The sequence below is a fragment of the Larimichthys crocea genome, chromosome III, assembly GCF_000972845.2.
Source record: "Larimichthys crocea isolate SSNF chromosome III, L_crocea_2.0, whole genome shotgun sequence".
Taxonomy (NCBI): Eukaryota; Metazoa; Chordata; class Actinopteri; family Sciaenidae; genus Larimichthys; species Larimichthys crocea.
This window is the reverse complement of record NC_040013.1, coordinates 33,474,247-33,494,847: the sequence shown is the minus strand read 5'-3', so window position 1 is coordinate 33,494,847 and position 20,601 is coordinate 33,474,247. Positions and strand designations below refer to the sequence as shown.

Sequence of the window (20,601 nt, the reverse complement as noted above, 5' to 3'; positions counted from 1 at the left end):
ATTACCTATTTGATAATCAGTCGATTCATAGAGAGAAGTAGCAGATTAATCCATAACGACAATGATAAATTGTTCTCACACCGCTTTGGAAGTGGCTGATATGATATTCAGTCAGCCACATAATTTGCCACATAAGCAAAATATCGTGCAAATTTCATCATGCATAATAATGCCCATGAATTACACTATTTTTTTGGGGTCAAAGCAGTTTCCTGACAGTGGGCTTTGTTGAAATATGGATCACAGATTATGGAGGAATTAAAATTACAAACATGTAATAACATTTTGAAGAGGAGTATTGAATGATTTTTTTTCCAGCATGAATCCATCCAAAGCACACTACTGGAATGAAATGTGTGCTCCTGGGAGACCCCAAGCACATGCATTGTGCAACCATTAGTAGAAAAAGCTATTGACCTGGATGTTATAATGCATCTAAGTAAATGAAAAACATGATATTTGTCTTGGCTTACAGTCTTTAAGAGACCTGGCACATTTATTTATTCAGTACAGGAGGTGCCATATGCCAAAATTACTTAGTGTTAACAGATGGGGGAGCCATTGTCTAACATGTAGTTATTACACTACTGCCCCCTCCACCCCTACATACAAAGGCACACACACTCTCCATCAATTAAAAACTACCTTAAACTAGTGCTTTTAAGTTATATACAAATCATAAATCTGTATCTTACAAATATGTATGACTATGGCAGGTTGATCTTGAAATATGCAACTATATTAATAATGATGACCATAATTTTCATAATGCAAAACAGCAACGTCTTTTCCTTACTTTTTCCCCCTTTTTTTTCCTTTCCTTATTTTAGTTTATGTATTATTTATTTTTTCCCAAAAAATTTGCCCACAAGACCTCTTTCTGAACAGGGCCATTAAAACAGACCCTGTTGCACACAGACCTATGCTATGTAAATTTGGTGGTGCAGCCAAAGATAGAGTAACAAATCAGGAATTTCCCCTCCTGCCACTCCTGAGAGCGCAAGAGAGGACAAAAGTTACGGATTAAGCGCTTCTCCTCCGAGAGGAAAAAGCGAAAGGCAGCTAATTTGCCGTAATATTTTGTCAAGATTACCATCAGGCTACACGTTTCCAGATGCGTTGAGGACATTAATGAGACATTATTGTTGGGAAACAAGTTTTTTTTTTCTTTTTTTTCATTATGAGTCTGGACTCATCAGCTTTGCACGATGGCTTCTTGTAGAAACTTTGATGGAATAAACTGCGCACTGCGAGAGAACAGCGTTTATCAAGAATACTGTGATTTGCAAGTTTTGGTTTTATGACTTTTTTTCAGTTCGGTTGGGATTGCTGTCTGTGGCTGCTCACTTTTTTCTCTGCTGAGTTTCTCGATGGCGTAGGTGGTGGCAAGAGGTTTTTAAAGCATCTTCTCGGACAAGGATTTGATATTTATAATGCAGATACATCTGGATTACGTGCATACATTAAATAGGAGGGTTTAAAATCTAGTGAAAAGTCATTAAGGTTTTGGAGAAGGGAAATGCGGAGTAAAGACGGCGTCTAGAAGAATGCTGCTGCTTGTACGATGGAAGTGAAGAACTCTTTTGCTGTTGTTGCGGTGGTTTGTCTTTTCTTTTGCTCCAGTTTCAGCCAAGAACTCAACCCTAAAGGCAAGAATGTGTGCAAAGCGACTGGGTAAGCATCAGTGCAGAAGAAAATAGGATTCAGTGCACTAATAAGTTTTAAGTTTCCTCGTGACATCTTTTTCTTCTTCTTGTTCTTTTCTTCCTCGCTTCAGGATTTTTAAAAAATAGTCCAATTGCATTGAAAACAAGTGGCATCTCATCATTCTTTAAGTATCTTTAATTTCCTTGGAGAGTAATTGGGTTTTAAAACGGATCACAAGACATTAATAACTTGATAAAGAATATATTTTGCAGTGTTTGGCCTCATTCAAGTGAAAAGTGGAAATTAATTTAAAGTCAACCACTGACAATTCTCAAAACGTTTCTTTCACTTTTACATCAACACATATATCTCTCATTTCACGTTGACCTCATTCTTTTCTACATATAACGTGTTCCCAGTCCGTTGTATAGCAGGAGGCGGAGTTCACTGAAGAAAGCAGCTATACAGATGTGTACATCTGGAACAGGGGTGTTTTGTTGCTCTACAGAGGGCGCTCTAATTGCTCGTTTATCAACACAGCATTCGTGGCACCGATAACACACTGTGGTTAATAATGCACAAGTTTATTTTAAAAAAAAAGTTTGAGAAGTAATGGAATCAGATTCTATGAATCCACAGATCCCTTTCAAAGTTGTCCAAAAATAATTTGTTTATGGCCTCTAGGATTATAGCTCAGCTTGTGGATGTCTGGTTAGTAGTGTAAGAAAAAACATCCACAAGTCCACAATTGCTGACTGCTGCATCCAAACTTGTTGGACTGATGTCTATGAATTGTGCAGTTGTGGTAGACAAGAACAGCAAATGTAGTCCAGTGCTCACTCTCCACTGTAACAGATGTGTGATAAGAAATCATACGCTGGAGTATCTCTTGTTTCTTTTAACACAACATGACCTCCTTTACAGACTTGAAAACTAAACATGTAAAAAATGGAAGTTCTTGCAGCCAGAATGAAATGTAAAGTAATCAAGAACTGAAAAGTTGAAGTCGATTTTTCTTTAATGGTCAACAAATCGTCATTTTCCAGAAAAAAATATAAGATATTTTCATGCTTTGTGTAGTTTTCAGAGTGTTATATATTGCTGGCCTCCACTGCTCTACATTGTGCCCTCTTTCCTGCATTCAACATTCACTTGTTTTTCTCATCATGCCCATTATGTTTTTATTTCCTCTGACTTGAATGTGATGCTTTTATCACTGATGCAGAAAAATGGGTTTTTGAATCTGTGAATGAGCCGCTATTGAAGTCATTGGCATAGGTAGAGGGTACATTCTTTCTATAATAATGAAAGGCAAACAGAAGTGCAGCTGTGCTTTAAACACCAAATGAATTCTACACAACAGTGAATGCAATCTTATTTATTTTTTTCCCGAGCGTTGACATAGATTGTGTGTTAAAGATCGACAAGGGTAAACTCATTGCATATCAAGTGACTCTCATCTCACCAAAAAAAACACCAGCACAGTTGCAAAAAAGTTCAACCCAGTGTCACACTGTGTAAATAAAAAGACAAATGGCTTATTTAAATCTAAAAATTTAAACTACCCTTCCGAAACAAGTGAAAGAGCATAGAGAGGTTAGACCTCTGATCTCTACCACGCGCCTATTCTGGCAGATAAGAAACAGTGTTTCTCCCTGCTCATTGACTGAAAGCAAACTGCCATCTTCAAACACTTGAGGGGAAGCTGACGTGTTGCAGGGGCCCCACAGAGGTCATAGGCGTGGGAGGAAGAGGAGACACATCCGTTCTTTCCTGACAGGACCTCAAACTTTCCTGCAAAATATTGTTTCTAAATATTCTCATACCTCCTTCAGTACGCCTTCAGGCTTTGGAGACCTAAATAATCTGATAAACTCTGCAGATTCAGAGGTTAAGAGCTTTTGAGTGTATGTACTGTTTACAGATGGGATGACTCATATTCAGATAAATATACAATCATGTGTTAAGCATATGCGCCATGTACAATGCCCTGCATACATTTGCAGACTTTGGCACCAGCCACATCAATAAGGAACCATGAGATCAAAGAGGAATGAGTTGGGCGCGGATGCTGCCGCTTTGATATGTGTTTGTTTCACTGTATTTTAGTCAGGTTCTTCATCATTCCCCTCTCAGTCTGAATCTCATAACTTCTGTTCCAGATCAACAGGATTTGTGTGCTGCAGTGGATGGGGGCAGCTAGGGGATGAATGCCTGACACGTATGTACCACACAGAGTGCTAACATTTATCAGGACGTGTCATACAGCTTATTGTGCAAGTCAGTTTAATAATGTTGCCCATTCTTGTTCACCCAAGCTCTCTGTGAAGGCAACTTCACCTGCAAGGAAAAAGAGGTGTGTGTCAGGCCGAATGAATGTCGCTGTCGCCATGGATACTTTGGTGCTAACTGTGACACAAGTAAGGCAATTTTTTTCATTTTATTTATTTTGTTTTGCCTCTTAAATGCAATGTTTAAATGACAAATGAATAGAAACTATTCACTTGTAAAAGATAATTTTTTTTAGCTCTCATCACAAATATTAAAAATATCAGCATGTTAGCATTCCCGTTGTTAAGTTACCGCGCTTTGTTTAGCTTAAAGCACCATTGTGCCTCACAGAACTACAAGCATGACTGTAATCAAGTTTAATTTGGGATATTTAACAGGTCAAAATAATATTCCCCATTCCTTGATTACTGCACTTTCTTTTAACAGAGTGCCCTGGCCAATTCTGGGGTCCTGACTGCAAAGGGACGTGTAATTGTTACCCTAACGGCAAGTGTGATGACTTTACCGGCGAGTGTACCTGCAACCACAATCGTTGGGGACCTAACTGCGAGAATGCTTGCTTATGCCAAAAAGGCAATTGTAATCAAGAGACGGGCAAATGCACATGTCATCCTGGCGTCTGGGGTCCACAGTGCAACAACAACTGCTACTGCAGCATCAACTCTGTCTGCGATGCAATGACAGGGAGATGCCTCTGCACTCCCGGTTGGACTGGGAGGAACTGTGCCATCCAGTGTAACTGTAACAATTCACCATGTGACCAGTTCACGGGACGCTGCCAGTGCCGTGAGAGACTGTGGGGCCCACGGTGTGAACGATATTGCCAGTGTTCCCACGGCAAGTGCAACCAGGCGGACGGCTCGTGTACCTGCACACCAGGGTACCGTGGGAAGTTCTGCAGGGAACCATGTCCTGCTGGGTTCTACGGTCAAAACTGCAGGAACAGGTGGGGCTAAAAGACTTGGCAGAGAGCAAATGTACCATTTCAAAAACACAGTAAGCATGCAGTTTTACAGATGTCTAATGCTCAGTTCCCTTGTCTGAGCTGTATTATGGTGCGGTTTTGTGGTTTTAATAGGAAATAAGATTTGATATATGCTGCAGCTGATAACCCTTAAAATATCTCAACATGTTACTTAATAAAGCAATAATAAAGTGAGATTTGGGAGTTGGTATTCACATTATCCCATAATCATCAGCCAACATGTAAAAGCAATTCAGGTTAAGTGCTTTACCTTCCACGGACTGTGTCGTTCTCTCACGATACAATTTCTCTTAACCAAAAACACAGTTAGAGTTAGACTTCAATGTTGTCTATCTCCCGCTTTAAAAAAGCATTAGAGAAACCATTTAAAGCATACAAATATAGATTCATTCCATTATGTTGCAGAGGATTCAATGGTTTCACTACATTTAGATGAGATTGATTTTTTTGCATAAGCAAGATAAAAGAGAGAACTCTTCTTTACATTTTTTTCTTGGCTGACCTCAGGTGTGGGCACTGCAAGGGCCAGCAGCCCTGTAAGGTGACAGAGGGACGCTGCATCACCTGTGACAGAGGCTGGAATGGTACACGGTGTGACCAGCTCTGCTCCAAAGGTTTTTTTGGCGAAAACTGTCAAGAAGTGTGTCCCACCTGCAAAGACGGTCACCACTGCGACCCCATTCATGGCAAATGCTCTCACTGTAACCCTGGCTGGATTGGGGACAGGTAAGAAAACACACACAGTCCAACTTTACAAGAAAGACATGCAAACATTTTCATATTTTGTTGTTAAAACAGAGCCATCTTCAAAGTTAAAAACATAATGGCAGTGCTTTTAACTAGTAGTCGCTGCAATACCATTTTCCGCACTGTGATAATGTTTATGACTCATACTGCTCAGTTTGAAAATGACTGTAATCATGGCATTCCTTTTGTGCGTGATAGGTGCGAGGTGCGCTGCCCCAATGGCACATATGGCGAGAACTGTGAGAACAACTGCAGTCACTGTTTTAACGGCATCTGTCATGTTGTTACCGGAGAGTGCCTGTGTGACCCGGGGTTTTATGGCATCTAGTAAGTCTTAAGACACTCTAAGATACTCTAAAAAACTCATGTTTATGCCCTCGGCTGCTTTACACTACACAGGCTTTCATATTACTTTTGTCACATACTTATATATCTTGGGAATTGAATGATGAGCGAGCTTGTGTTTTGAGGCATATTTTCACAGATACTGATAAAGGACGCTCTTGGAATAGGAAAGAATTCCTACAAAGGAAAAAATTGCCTGGAAGAAAAAAACTGATCCCTTTTATCCCCTTTCTCTCTTTCTGTGTCCTATTTTATGCATCTGTCACTTGGAATGGACATTAAACAGATGTTGTTTTTGCCTCTTCTCTGTATTCAAGCTGCAATATGACCTGTCAGCCTGGCCAGTATGGAGTGAACTGCAACCAAACCTGCTCTTGCCATGACAAGAACTGCGATCCTGTGTCTGGTGCTTGCTATCTCCGTAAGAAAATCTCCTTCTTTTAAAAAAAAAACAAAAAAAAACAACCACATGTTTTGTTGGTTATGGTGTTTTTAGGGGGTTTCTGTGAACAGTAGTAATCAGAAACTCGTGTTTTTCTAAATAATGTACCTTTTCAGAGACAAAAGAATTCTTACTCTGACGACACATACAGAAAGAATTATAACCCTCTGAACTGTTTGTCCAAAGAACCAGATGCCACTAGTGCTGTGCCTGTGTATTAAATGTCTAATAGTTGGCTGTACACACAGAGTACCAACAAACACGTCTATTCAGGTCAGCGTGTGTAGTGGGAGAGTTAACGTAGCGAGGCCTTGATAGTGTTTCCAGACCCAGACCTGTGTCCTTTTTATGGCTGTGTTTGTTGGCTCTGTTCCTGTCCAGTCAGAGAGAGAGAGAGGAAGAGAGAGAGAGAGAGAGGGAGGGAGAGAGAGGAAGAGAGGGAGGAAGGAAGAAATAAAGAGGGGGATGGAGAAAATCTAAGAGAAATAAGAGAAGAGATGTTGGGAGGGAGACAGAGGGAGGGCGAGTAGAGGAAAAAGCGGACTGTTTGGAAAGAGGAGATCATTGTAGGCAGGCAGGGAGAATATTGTTGTATAATGTACGTGATGGGCGGTGGCAGTGATATTATGAGGCCTTGTCACCCCCCCCCACACACACACAAACTGTTTCTTATTCTTTATCCAGCTGTGAGTGCCGAGCAGTGGCAACATGTCACGCCCAGACTGCCCAACAATCCATCTCAGCCTTATGTGACAATGTAAAGACCAGGGGACCATTTCTACTCACCCCTTAGCTGATGGTTTGCTTCGCTCCTGGTGTCATCTATCCTTTCAAGCGACAAATGCCGTCCACACTTGTGCAATATAGCACTTATTATCTCCGGGGTGTGTCCCACTTGAAAAGGGAGGGGTGCTAATAAATCATCAATGAGTTATGGTGAGGGGTGTGTAGTAAAGGGTAGGGCGTGGGGGGGTGAAGCAAGGAAATCGTTTGCAGGAAATCAGCTATGAGAGGGTAAGTGGTCCCATGTCTTGAGGGAGATAAGATTAATAGTGAATGATTTGGATTGAATTGCAGCCTGTTGAAATCTCATATCCTCAGAGACACATCATGTCAAGCAACGATTGAAATTCAGTTGTTAACGCAATATAAGCTACACAGCACACTAATAAAAAAGATTATACAAATTTAGCTGGAACCTGTCCTCAAGTCATTTTAGTGTACTTCTACAGTAAATCATAATAATTTGAATATGCCATAGTGTCTAGTGTTAGTGATGACAGAGAGAGAGATTTGTTGAATCTGGCTTTCAGAGGTTTGCTCCAAATGTGGCAATGTGGCACACCCAGAATTCTCTCCGTCTTGTCTTTCAGAGCCCAACCAGCGGATGGGTGTGATTGCGGCTGGAACCCTCGTCTCCTTTTTACTGATTGTCCTGCTCTCGCTGCTGTGCTGCTGCTGCCTCTGTCGACACAAAGACGACCACAAGTGAGTGACAGATGGGTGTCTTCACCTCTTAGCTCCACGATGGCTCAAGTTCTTAGTAGGAGGCTCACCTCCGGTTATGAAAATAGAGGAAAATATTTTCTTTTTACTGTCTCTCTTACAGGTACCAGGTTGTTAAACGAATAACTGCATATAAATTGTATTTTAAGTGCTTTTATATATTGACATTACAGTGTGAGTAGCAATGTGAGCAGCCCCTGAGGCCTCAAAAGAGGCACAGGGCCAGGTTTAATATGCCTCTTTTGAATGATTCATTTGGATTTCCATGGCGTCATCCCTTTTCAATCCTAACCAAGACAACTCTACCAACAGCAAAAAAGCCAAGCGGATCCTGTGTGGACGATTCAGCCGAATCAGCACTAAACTTCCCCGTATTCCACTGAGGCGACAGAAACTGCCCAAAGTAGTCGGTAAGCCCCAAAACTCTTTCTCATATTCCACCGCAGAGCTGCCAGAGGCTGCTGTATTTTATGTAGTCATACTCTCTGGTGCTTGTACAACCCAGACTGCTAAGCTTTGCATCTCTTTTAGATTCCTTAATGCATGATGTGTAATTAGCACAGGTAATGAATGTGGTGATATTCATATTTTGACATAATATGGAGGTGTCAGAGAATAAGAAAACTGTGGTGTCGCTAGCCGTCAGTGCTTTTATATGTCTTCAGCTTACTGTAACACAGCAGGGACAATGACAGCAATAAGTGACAGTCGGTGACTTCTTCAGCGCTACCTTAGTCTGCCTCTTAGATGATGAATAGGGTTGAAAAGTGTATGGTGGCTGCCAGGCGAGTATGGGGTTTCATTTGAAAGGAATGCACTGGTTTTAGAGCCCCTTATTATTCTTGGCACCCTCAAATGCCATGTGTTCATATTATTACAACCCTAAACTGGGGCTTTTTTCTCCTCATTTTCTTTACTCGTTTCCATCGTCTTCTTCCCCAAGAAAATCTTTCTTAGGCCTGAGGAGCAGGCTGTGTTATTAAAAGAAGGCCAGTGGTTGTCAGGGGGCCCGGGTTGTGGTGAGTGACGTGCTATCAAAGGCCGCACTGTTTGGGTGGACGCTGCAGCTCTGGTGCTCCATGCGGAGGTCTCGTGGTCTGTGACAGATCTGTCTGTGACCCCAGACTTTTTTTTTTTTTTTTTTTTTTTTTTGTAGACAGAGGAGATATGCTGATATTTTAAATTCCACCACACACAGTTTAATGTGGCTGTTTTTGTTCAGGGCTCATAAACAGTTTTAATGGTTTAAAAATACTCACTTAATTAAGTGAGTTTCTTTAAAAGTGTTTGTATAAGCACATATTCATCTTTCCCCAGTGAGTCATGTTATATCACCATACAAATGATTATTATTCATCGTGACGATACATTTGCAGTTGCAGGGTGAGTGTAGTGTCATGCTCTGCAGCAATATTTTTCTGTACTTCACTACCCAAACTTCTATATGAAACTATTTTAATATTTTCAAGACATATAAATATTTTTCTTACTACATATCCGTTTAGGAGCATGTTTGTATTAAATGGGCGAATGTTTTGATTTATTGTCATTTAATAATGTTTAGCTGAAACAGCCAAACATTTACTCATTCCAGTTTGTCAAATGTGCTTCTAATCCTTGGACTGTAGGGTTAGGGCTGTGGGAACTTGTGATGGGAATCTTTCTCTATTTAAATTCATAGATTAAAAAGATTGATTGGTTGAAAAAAACTAATATATGTATATATTCAAAGTGTTGCCCAGCAGTCTCAGCTTAAACATTTTTTTTAAGAAACACTGTAATTTGTTTTCTTTAATGGGGCTCTACTGAAGTCAGTGTGCCGTGGAAGGAGTTAAAACATCATGACCTGGTTTCTTTTCCATGTCTGAGTAGCATGTGCCTCCTCAGTTATCCAGCTGATTATTTAAGCTAGAATCTGCCTCAGTCAAAATACAACCAGGACAAAGTTGCCTTTGTCATCATGGCGTGGGACATTAATATGCTTGTTTGACCATGTGAGGCAACATGCCAGAGGCATTAAAAGCAACGTCATCTGAGTCAAAAGCCTTTTTAAACAAATAATCAATTTCACATTTATACATAAAAATATAGGGATGTGTTTAATAACACTCCCCTAAACATAGTATGTGTGTGTCTTGTACTTCCTGGTTTGTCCTATCAAAATGGTTGCTACTCTGCTTTCTGCTGGGTTACCCACAGAAGCATGGTCTGCCAACATTTAGAAACTCAAGCCCTGACTGGGGCTACACAGTCCTGCACACACGCATTCCAGAGGGGGCCCGATGGGGCTGGAAACAGGAAGTGGTCAAATTTACCCCAGCCCGTGTCAGAACTGTGATTTATCCACACCAGGGTCAGTGGCAACAGATGTGGCAAGACAAAATACAAAAAGAAACAGGAGGGAAGGAAGACAACATTTACTCCTCTGTTAGCATAGTTAGCTCCAGAGAAATAACTACATGAACACTACTGACACTTACTCGCCTCTTGGTGTAACTAAAGCTGTTTGCTTGTAGTTTGGCATTCCATTCTGAGCATATTTACTCCACGCCCTACAGATACACGTCTGTCCAGCATTCCTTGCATCATTTGTGTCCAAATGCTTCCCCATCGGTGAGGGCTTAGGGAAGCACCACCTGCTTTTTTCATCTTTTTTTATCCTGGGAAAGTTGGCTGCGATTGTGAGTGTGTTTGCAGCAATGCTCGACTTAACGTTCAGGCAGTTGTGACCTGTTTCAAGAAAACGTTCTCACACCCTAAAGTCACTCTTAACTGATATAACTGTGATGAAACAAAGGGCTACATTTTGGTAAGAAACAACATGCTTCTTCTACAGATGTCTTTAATGGATAAAGTGATCAGTGATTGATTAATAGGCTCTGAGTGGGCCATGTTTGACGTCACTCAGTGTATTTATTTGTTCTAGACTCTGCATGTAATCCTGTAACCCTAACACAGGCTATTTCAGGCTGAAACATATTGTTTCTTCTTATTATTGGCACATAACATCCACATTCTATGCCCAGATTTCCACAGCTGGACCAGGCATTTGAACTAGCAACCTTCTTGTCTCAGCCCAGCTTTCTAGGCTTAAGACTACCTCTGCCTCAGGTCTGTTAACGCATCCCCCCACTGAGCAACTGTGGTGCTGGAGCTCTGCAGCTGGGATGTGTCAATAATGCCCTGTTGTGTGTTGGCCTCCATGTAGGGAGGGATCACAGTGGCGTCCAGTCTGCAGAACAATCTGCTGCACTAGAGCCACAGTCTGGGGGGAGCAGCTTTCAAGGACAGCAGTTGTTCATCACTGCATACAAGTATAGTCACAAAATGCCCATGTGTCAGCTTGTTGACTAACTTAACTGAAGTCCTCGCATAGATTAGCTGCTCTACATTCCTCTACATTCCTCGCTCACACTCATATTGTTTGCCATCCATGCTTCTGGATAAACACTTTACCAGGTTCTGTATATATGGTTATTAATCTATCATACCCACACAAAGTTTACAGTTAATCCACTCAGAATAATAGTGCCATGTTAGAGTTATTTTTGCAGCCACAATAGTCCAACTACATTAGGAGAACAGTGGGCATAATTGTGGTAAACAGGATATCCTTTAACTAAATCAAACTATGCCCTTGGATGAAAGTCCCCTCTACATATATATCGAAACACTTGTTATTCTTGGTCTTTGCTTCCCCCTTTTTACACACATCCGTACTTGCTTATTGTAGACATGTTGCACCTGTGTTGACATTATCCACCCTACGAGTAACACAAAGACATTAGACTCCCAAACTCAGACATGCAGGTCAGAGAGTTGTTTTAGATAAATGTAAGAAAATTAATAATTTTAATGTAATAATGACTCTTGTCAGCAATACTTTAAAACAGATCTTCTATCTGAGACAGTAACTTACAGTTTAAATCTATCATTTTGAAAACTCGATAAAACTCAGCCGTGCTCAAGGAAAAAACAAATCAGGGTCCTTCAACACTGCTTTGTGCAAACATGTCAGTATGCGAAAGAATTCTGTGTCACACACAAAGACATTTTCTATGACCCAGCTTTGATTTGACCATGACGAAATCTGGTTGTTGTTTGAGAAAATGTTGGAAACTGTTGAAAGGAAGTAAGGCACAACAGAAAATAACATGGTATGAGGGAGATGGATGGATACAGGAAGCTAGAGAATAAACATCAGACCATTTTATGATGGAAAATAAACCAGACCTGTTTAGTTTACCTTCATGGTGAGAGGAACATCTAAACAGATCAGCAGCTAAAGTTATATGTATTTGAATCTTCTGTAGATCAAAAAGTAGCTCATCTTTTTAGGTATAAGGGTCCTGGTATAGTTAGGGGATTGCTTCCACACAGGGTTTATCTGAGGTCTATACAAACGGATGAACCCATGTATCATTGGGCATGTAAACAAGAGCATCTGATGTGGTCGGTCATGTTGAGTTAACGCCCAATACAGTTTAGGCCAAAACTGAGCTGTTCACGCCAGATGGAAAGATCAACCGCAAGTATCCCTCAGAAACCACAGCTGTCCTGAGACTGAAGGGTCAGCAGAATGCTGCAGTGTCTGAAGCGGAGGAAGGAAAAGGAAGATTTAGAGAGTCAGAGGCAGACTGAGAGAGACAAACGTGACTCGACCTACATGTCATTGAGGGAGGGGATTCAGTGGAAGATGACCACATAATAAAGTGGAAGATGACCAAATAATAAATTCTGGCTCCTTTTGCTCAATACCTAAAAACTAGAAAAGACCAGATTAATAGATGACCTGACATTAACATTGCAACAGTTTAACATAGGATCTGAACTTTGCTGGTATATAATTGCTGATGTAATTACAGATTATCTAATATATATAATATATCTAATATATATATATATATATATATATTTTTTTTTTTTTTTTTTTTTTTTTTTTTTTTTTTTTTTTTCACAGACTCACTTAAACCAACACTTTCTACAAATCTGCAGCAGTTGTGAGAGTGAATGAGAACAGACTGTTGTTCTTGTAACATGGTACAATACCCTCTGGCTGACCTTTTGGCTTTTGCGTTTGTTTTCTGTTCTCAGTAGCCCACCACGACCCAGAAAACACCTTCAACTGCAGCTTCATTGAGCCCCCCTCAGTGGCAGAACAGCCCTCCCCCTCCTCCTGGTCGTCCCAGGAGTCTTTCTCTTCCTTTGAGAGCGGAGACGAGGGGCCTGTTTACTGTGTGCCCCATGAAGGTAAGTCATCAGAAGAATAAATAAACAGTTTACTTATCTGGAATGACGCACATAAATCCATAATTTGTCTTTGGCATGTAGGAGCCTTTTCACATACACAGACATGCTGACAGATGAAGGTTTCTAAAGAAGACAAGATCTCCAGTATGACGTGCAGTGACTCACCCACTTCTGTAAATCTTATTACAGACATTTATCATATGCCATCTTGGTTCAGGTTTTGCTTTGTGAACAAGGAGCGTATAAACAGGAAATGGAATGGTCAAGTCAGCATATGGCACAAATCCAAACAGTGACTCACTCCTTAAAGTTTGGTGGAAAACACCCATTCCATAAGTTTCTATTCTGGAAGTTGGTTCATTTTTTTAGTGCTCTCTTAGCAGTGTGGTTTAGTTCTCATTCCCCCTATGAATAGTTCAAGGGCTTTAAAACAATCAATTTTGAATTAAAAGCCTTGAGCACAAAATAATTGCTGCAAACATCATGAGAGTGTTTGAATTAGAATTGCACCGATAGGATCTGTTGCACTGGAGCTGCTCCAGTCTCAAGTATGTGTATACAAATCAGCAAATTGAGTGGTAGTCTTTAAATAACATGTGTTAGTGTTTTTCTAGTCAGATCAAGTCTTATTCAGTCTGTTTTCTACTTTATTATCAGCAATGCAACATTTTTTATTGTCTTGTCAGAAATGTGCTGTCAATTTTATTTGTCCAGTCTATTAGTCTATTTAGATCATATAGCTCAAAACCACAAATGATAAATTTGCAATCAGTGTAGCATACTACATCTAATAATAATAATGCTATTATTATTATTAGTATTAATAATAATAATAATAATAATAATAATAATAATAATAATAATAACGATAACTTTATTTATATAGCATCTTTAAAAAAACAAAGTTTTACAAGTGCTTTACAGAGCAGTAGACCCAACAAGTTGACAGAATCAAAGAAAATAAAAGAAATGATAAAAGTACAATTAATAAACACAGAAATAATAAATAATAAATAAATAAAAATAGAGTAAAGAGATAAAAAAAAAAATAAAATGAATTAAAATAGACGACATCATGAAAAGGCGAGTTTGTAAAAATGAGTTTTAAGTAGTGATTTAAAAGAATTCATACTGGGTAATAGCATACCCTATATCCGTAGATTCAAATGAGAAAAATCTTCTTAAACATTAAACATTGTTATTGATATCCAGCAGTTTCTTACAGTGTCCACTGTGGCTACAACTGGTAAATTCACAATGCTGAAATGCTAAAACACATGATAATAGTTGCACAAGTGGAGAATCATCAAGTTGGCAAACAAATATATCTACTAGATAGAGAGTTAGCTAACATTAGCAAACATACAGTAACCTACCATAAGCTAGTGGCCATACCAGAGCAAGTAAGGATGTGTCAGTTAGTTACTTTCAGTGACAATATGAATGGGTGTTTACATTATCTGTGTATTTTGTTGAACAGATAAAGTTAATATTGAATAGCTAATATTTGACTAATACCATCTTCCAATGATCCGCAGAATCTGTGAATGAAAGCAAGGAGAAGCGCAGCCCCAGCCCAGCAACAGAGAAACCAGAAGATGTTCTTAATGAGGAGGATGCTGGGGAGTACACCTCCCTGAAGGACACCAGTATCACAAAACCAGAAGGCAGTGAGCAGCCTCTGCTCAAATCCTCTGACAGTGAAGGCTCCACCAGTGGCTCTGAGTCCACTACTGCGGCACTCTATGCCCGCATTGCCCGCCTGTCCAAGCAGTCCAAGGAGGACGATGGTAGTGGCAAGGACGGGGATGGCACTCCCACACCAGAGGCTAAGCGCAATGGAAAGCCACCACCTTCACCTGGCAAGCCCAAACCACGCCCACCAGACCCATCCACAAAGCCAAAAGTATCATGGATACACGGAAATAATACAGCGTCTCCCCAGCTTGAGCAGCAGGGGCAGGGTGGAATGAAGGCCCTTGCAGTGCCAAAGGAGAAAAAGAGGAGTTCTAGTGATGGCTCAGCCAAGACAGAGGAGCGAAAAATGAAGGAGAAGAGCCGTGAGCAACAGAAGAAACAGGAGGGGAAAGATGCAGAAGTCAATGGCTCCCCCAGCAAACACAAACCTCTGCGAGGTAAGAAGTCTGGAGATGAACACAGTAGTCCGAGTCACATGGAGCACATCAATGGTGTGGTTCAGAATGCCCTGAAGAAGATAAGCAACTTCCACAGCTCCTCATCTGAGAAGAAGAATGCTGACAGTCCAAAGGAGACCCCAAAAGAGCCACCAAAGAGCCCTAAGGTCATCCACCCTCATATGAACTCTGAGGCTGCCACGCTCCTGGCTGCTCAGCTCAAGGAGAAAACCCAAAGCATCAACAGGAACGAGGGGACAGGTTTGACAAAAACCAATGGCCTCTCCACACCCAAGGGAAACCGGGAGAAGCCAACACCTCCACAGAAAGCCAAAAGGACCCCCTCCAGTGGAATGAGCCAGCAGGGCTCCAACAAGCCCCTGCTGCCTACCTCGAGCAGCCTCCAGAAGATGGTGGCACCTGTCACCACTGACGTCGGGAACCCTGAAGCTAAGAGCCCGGAGAAGCAGGACTTGAACGGCTCAAGGGCAGGGGACCCAACGTTGGATCCTACACCAAAGAAGACTCCAATAAAAAAGCCACCCAGAAAGAAAGGCAAGGAGGGTACTTTGGATACATCGGAAAGTAAAACACCCCAGCAAAAGACAGCCATTATGCCACCACAGGTTGTGAAATAAGTATTTTTGAAGACAAATGGTCTAAGTTTGTGATGCATTTCAAAGAGACTGAAATGGATTTGTTGGAAGGTGAACCACATAGTTTTTCAATCAAGGAATTTTAAGATTTTTTTGTGTGAGTGCTGTGACTCCAGGACCAGTCAAGAGTGAGAAAAGCTTTTAAATCAAGAGCGCAGTTGAGTCGTATTGGTGAGTTGTATTATAATGACCTCTATACACCTTTGTATTTCATTTCAAGAATCCTTTTTTGCGTAACAACTATGTATAAATCTCACACCACAACCTGTGGCTACGCCGGACACAACTGTGAGAACAGTGGTGCACAGACATAATCATAGTTCATTCATCTCTATTCCTCCACCACTATATTTATATATGGATTGCTTTAGGTTGCATAACTCTAATTTGCCATGCAGGTGTCCGAAAAATAGCTATTTTTCATGTATGCTCTCCAAAGGTACTGAAGGTACTAAAATAACAAGAAAGTTAGATCCTCTGAGGATTGCAAGCTATGTTTTTTGTTTGGTTGTTTGGCTTTTTATCATTTCTAAGGACCAACATGCATAAATACAGTTCTATACATTAAGACATCTTAAATTAGCTATAACCCTCTTTTTTATGCCAAGGCTATTCTTTGCATATGAGGGTCTACTTCATTGTCAACTAAGAGCAACAGTTTCAATGTGATTTGTTGGAGAACTTTAGCAAAGAAAGCACCTCTTTGTTTTTGTTCTCTGTTTTGCTACCAAAGCAAGTTTGAGCTTGATATCCCACATTATTAGGAAGCTTCTCTTAAGTCAACTACATTTAACACCCCAAAGTACACAAGTTATGCTACATTTAGGACTTAATTGTCTTCTTTGCTTGTCACCCTTTTTGTCAGACATGGTTTGCTGAAACCAAAACAAGGTCTTTTTTGCAAAAAATGGCTGTTTTAAACCTCTTCCATACTTCTACTGTAACACCAAATCACCAGAATGTGCTCATACTATATGTTTTATTCAGTCAGTTAAACCACTAAACCAAAAATGACATCACAGGCTATCCTATGTCCTAACTTTATGTCATGCTCATAAATCACTATAAACTCACTTAGTTTTTCTGTAATAAAGCAACATCTGTAGTAAGAAAACATAGTGCAGGACAGTATCTTCCCTGCAGAGCAGATGCAATAGTTTTATTAAAGTAATGGATGTTAATAGCATTCTCTGCAGATCAGACTACAGAAAGAGACTGTTATGTGTCTTTATGTGCTCTTTCAGTTTAGCCGAGAAACTAGGTCAGTGTCGCCATTTGAGCTATTCTCACATCAATTTGTTTATGCCATTGGGGTATTGTATAAAAGAAAATCTTGTCAAAGTTGTTTTGTCCCTTGAGGATTATATTATCGTAAGCTAGTAGATGAATGCTTTAATTACATTGTTTTATGGTATGACTATAACGGCTGAAATACATGGGCCATAGATACAGCGTGTTAGGTAGGCAGGGCGTAGCAGGGTTTTGACTTTGTCTTTATAGCCTGTGGTTTCATGCCAGCTTCACTGTGTGCATATTGAGTTTTGCTAAGTGATAATGCAGTTTGTTATGCAGGTTTTGGAAGAGTAGGCTATATTAACGACTTAATTACCTGTAGGATCTTACATACACATAGATTTGATCGATTTATTTTAATGTGGAATGTAAAAACACCCATAAGGTTGCTTTGCTGCATTGCCTCCACTACAATGAGGTAATAATTTCATTTTTAATCTTGTACTCATTTTTTACATGTTTCTATGTGGCTTTTACCTGTTGAACGGCTGCATACCCATGCATAGACAATAAGAAATAGATCATAGTCTGTGTTGCATCTAGCTGATTATAATGGATGCGCTCTGCTGCGACTGCCATGTTGTGCCACGTCCATGCTCCATGTATTTCGGCCATAGGGTTAAATGGTACCATGCCTCAAGTGTTAAAATGTGCCTCAACTGTGGATCAGTTTAAGCAAAAGAAGCTATGTTTGCCTAAATGTTGTCGCCAACTTGTATTTCAACTAAAATGAGTAAGCCAAAGAAAGTTTTGAGGTGGGATACTTAAACTGGACTAATGCAGTCTGTCAAGAGGAACGTGCTTTTATTTCTGTTATTGGTGATTAGCTATTTTGAAAGTAGCACTCGAAACAGGAGCTATGATCAATGGATGACAGGTATGTATGCGGCAAGTTAACATGCCATTGAGCTGAAGAATATTTTACATTTACAGCTAATTTGAAAAATTGTCTTGTTTGTTTTTATCATGGTACAACACATTTCTTTGGTTATTTTCAACACTTTCTACTTGTATACATTGTGTACTTTTTATTATCTTTGTAAGCTGTGCTTATATGACTTTTTTAGTTCTTCTGTTTTCCTTGGTGTCAATGAACTGGCTTTCATGTTGTATTTGCTTCTTTTTTTTGGTATGTTGCTTATTTTTGGCTATAAAGAACCTACAGTATGAGTACTCTCCTCCTGTAAAGTTTACATTGGCTTTGTAATTGTTCTCTGTTGATGTTATTGTTTGTGTAACACTTAACTGCATGACGCAGAGTGTAATTATATGGCATTAATAGCTGCACAGGATATCTGTAACCGTCTTTTTTCCCTCCAGTTGTTATTATTGCCTCCCATAAAAAAAATAACTCATACAGAAAGGATTGTACAATACTACTATGATACCACTGTTGAAACAATTGCATACGTAAAACCATAACATTGTGTAATTATGAAGTGGCAATTTTTATCTGACTGGCCCGTGCCTGTTTTTACAGGCTTACAGTGTATTTTTGTAAAGAAGGGCCTGAAAAGCTGCAAAAACGTTAACAACTGTAAGGTATATTTTGTCTTTTGTGGATTGTTTTTAGCAACTTTGATTTCCATTTGTGTATGGCCATTAAATTGGTGTTTCCTCATTTACTTCTTTGGAATAAAAAAGCAATACATGTAGCTCTAGTCAAACCAGAACTTAAAAATCAGTCCTCATTTAATCGATTTAACAGTCGTCATATACTGCTGTAATTCACTGCATTTGCTTTCATGGGGTCATGGCCTCTCTTTTGGTAACTTCTCCCAGTTTCTTATTCCAACATACAATCAGCTAGAACAACAATAAGGTGAAAGGGGGTGTATTGGGTAATAAACCACATAAATCTCTTATTGTATTCTTCAAACATATTCATACGAATGTTCATTGATATTTGACCCTTTCCTGTGACTCTGGGCTACTGGGTTCCAGGAGTCCTCCACAGTCATTCGGTCACAGCGGCTCTTCAAAGAGCCCGAGGGAACCAGGGAACTGTTCATTTGGCTCCTTCAGGATGGGGGGACAAGAGCTCCTTTCATGGGGGAAAAACAGTGGAAACTCTGTGCTAAGGAGTTAATCATGCGCTGCATATGTGTCCTCTTTTGGTGGGGAGAAGAGGGATATGGCAGAACTGGGCCACAAGGCAATGAAGGAGGATGGATGGATGGATGGATGGGTGGATGGGTGGATGGGTGGATGGATAGGTAATGAGATAGGTAATTGGAACCAGAAGGCAAAGCAGATTTTTTGGGATCCTACGTGGTGTTTTGCTTAAAATATATGTGTAATTCATGCAAAAGATATTTCAGTACTGTAGAACTTGAGTCTGACTGTCAATCCACTTTTGATTTCATCAAGGACTGTTGACTATTAGACCTATTTTGATTAAACCTTGTCATAGTGTTGACAACAAATGGATGTTGATCTGACCTTTATAGACATTTTTTTTTAAAGATTTTTTTAAAAACTAGGTTTGCTCAAGCAAAGTAGATCAAACAATTTAATTTTCAGTTCTACATTTTGAAGTACAGTTTGTTGCCTATTTAGCTCCATTTGTGATCACCACTTTGGAATGATATTTTAAAATATCCGAACAACTAATGGGTGGATTGACATGAAATGGTGCACAGACATTCCTGGTCCCCATGGGATGAACCGTGATGACTATGGTGATTACCTGACTGAAGTAATCACATTCATAGTGCGAGACATTAATGGTCCCCAGACAGTACATCCTAGACTATAGTGATTACTGACTTTTCTGCTTGGGCCACCTTGAAGTTGATATTTGTGGTTGTGAGTAAAGTTTCTCAACAGCTATTGGAAAAATTGCCATGAAATTTGATTTAGACATTTGTGGTACTTTCACTGTGAATTGTAATAACTTTGTTGATTCCTTAACTTTCCATCTAGCACCATCATCATGTCTTTGGTTTATGATCAAAGACCTGCATAATGGCATTCACAGTCAGCCTGAGCTGTATTTTGTGTTTCATGCTTATTAGCAAATGCATGGATGCTAACACGTTAAATTACAATGGTAAACATCGTAAACATTATCTTTGTTAAACATCAGTATGTTGACATTGTCATTGCTAGCATGTTAGCGAGCTGATTTTAAAATCTGGCTCAAGTAACTACTGTGTAAAGCTTCACAGAAAAGCTAGACTGGCTGTAAACTTGGCTTTAAAACTTGATCTGGTTTAGGTCCTTTAAAGTTTTGTACCTGTTTTGTACCTGGTCTTTAGTCTAGCTCAACTGCCATAACCTTAATGTCTCTGAATGAATCGT

At 39.9% G+C, this 20,601-nt stretch overlaps 1 protein-coding gene across 1 annotated transcript; it reads left to right on the top strand.

Moving 5' to 3' along the window:
- The first annotated feature begins 974 nt into the window (after positions 1–974).
- On the top strand, positions 975–18,971 carry scarf2 (scavenger receptor class F, member 2). The gene is made up of 11 exons (XM_010736843.3): positions 975–1,674; positions 3,810–3,868; positions 3,966–4,067; positions 4,366–4,885; positions 5,432–5,650; positions 5,870–5,998; positions 6,334–6,437; positions 7,832–7,946; positions 8,277–8,374; positions 13,059–13,214; positions 14,753–18,971. Exons 1-11 carry the CDS (start codon positions 1,565–1,567, stop codon positions 15,985–15,987), a joined length of 2,847 nt encoding a protein of 948 aa, XP_010735145.3. The 5' UTR covers positions 975–1,564; the 3' UTR covers positions 15,988–18,971.
- The last annotated feature ends 1,630 nt before the right edge of the window (positions 18,972–20,601 follow it).

Bases quoted from the DNA above. Each gene is read 5' to 3' on its own strand.
- scarf2 (XM_010736843.3), top strand. From the start codon at position 1,565: ATGGAAGTGAAGAACTCTTTTGCTGTTGTTGCGGTGGTTTGTCTTTTC. The intron at 3,869-3,965 runs GTATGTACCACA...TGTTCACCCAAG, and splicing joins AGGGGATGAATGCCTGACAC to CTCTCTGTGAAGGCAACTTC. The intron at 7,947-8,276 runs GTGAGTGACAGA...CTCTACCAACAG, and splicing joins CGACACAAAGACGACCACAA to CAAAAAAGCCAAGCGGATCC.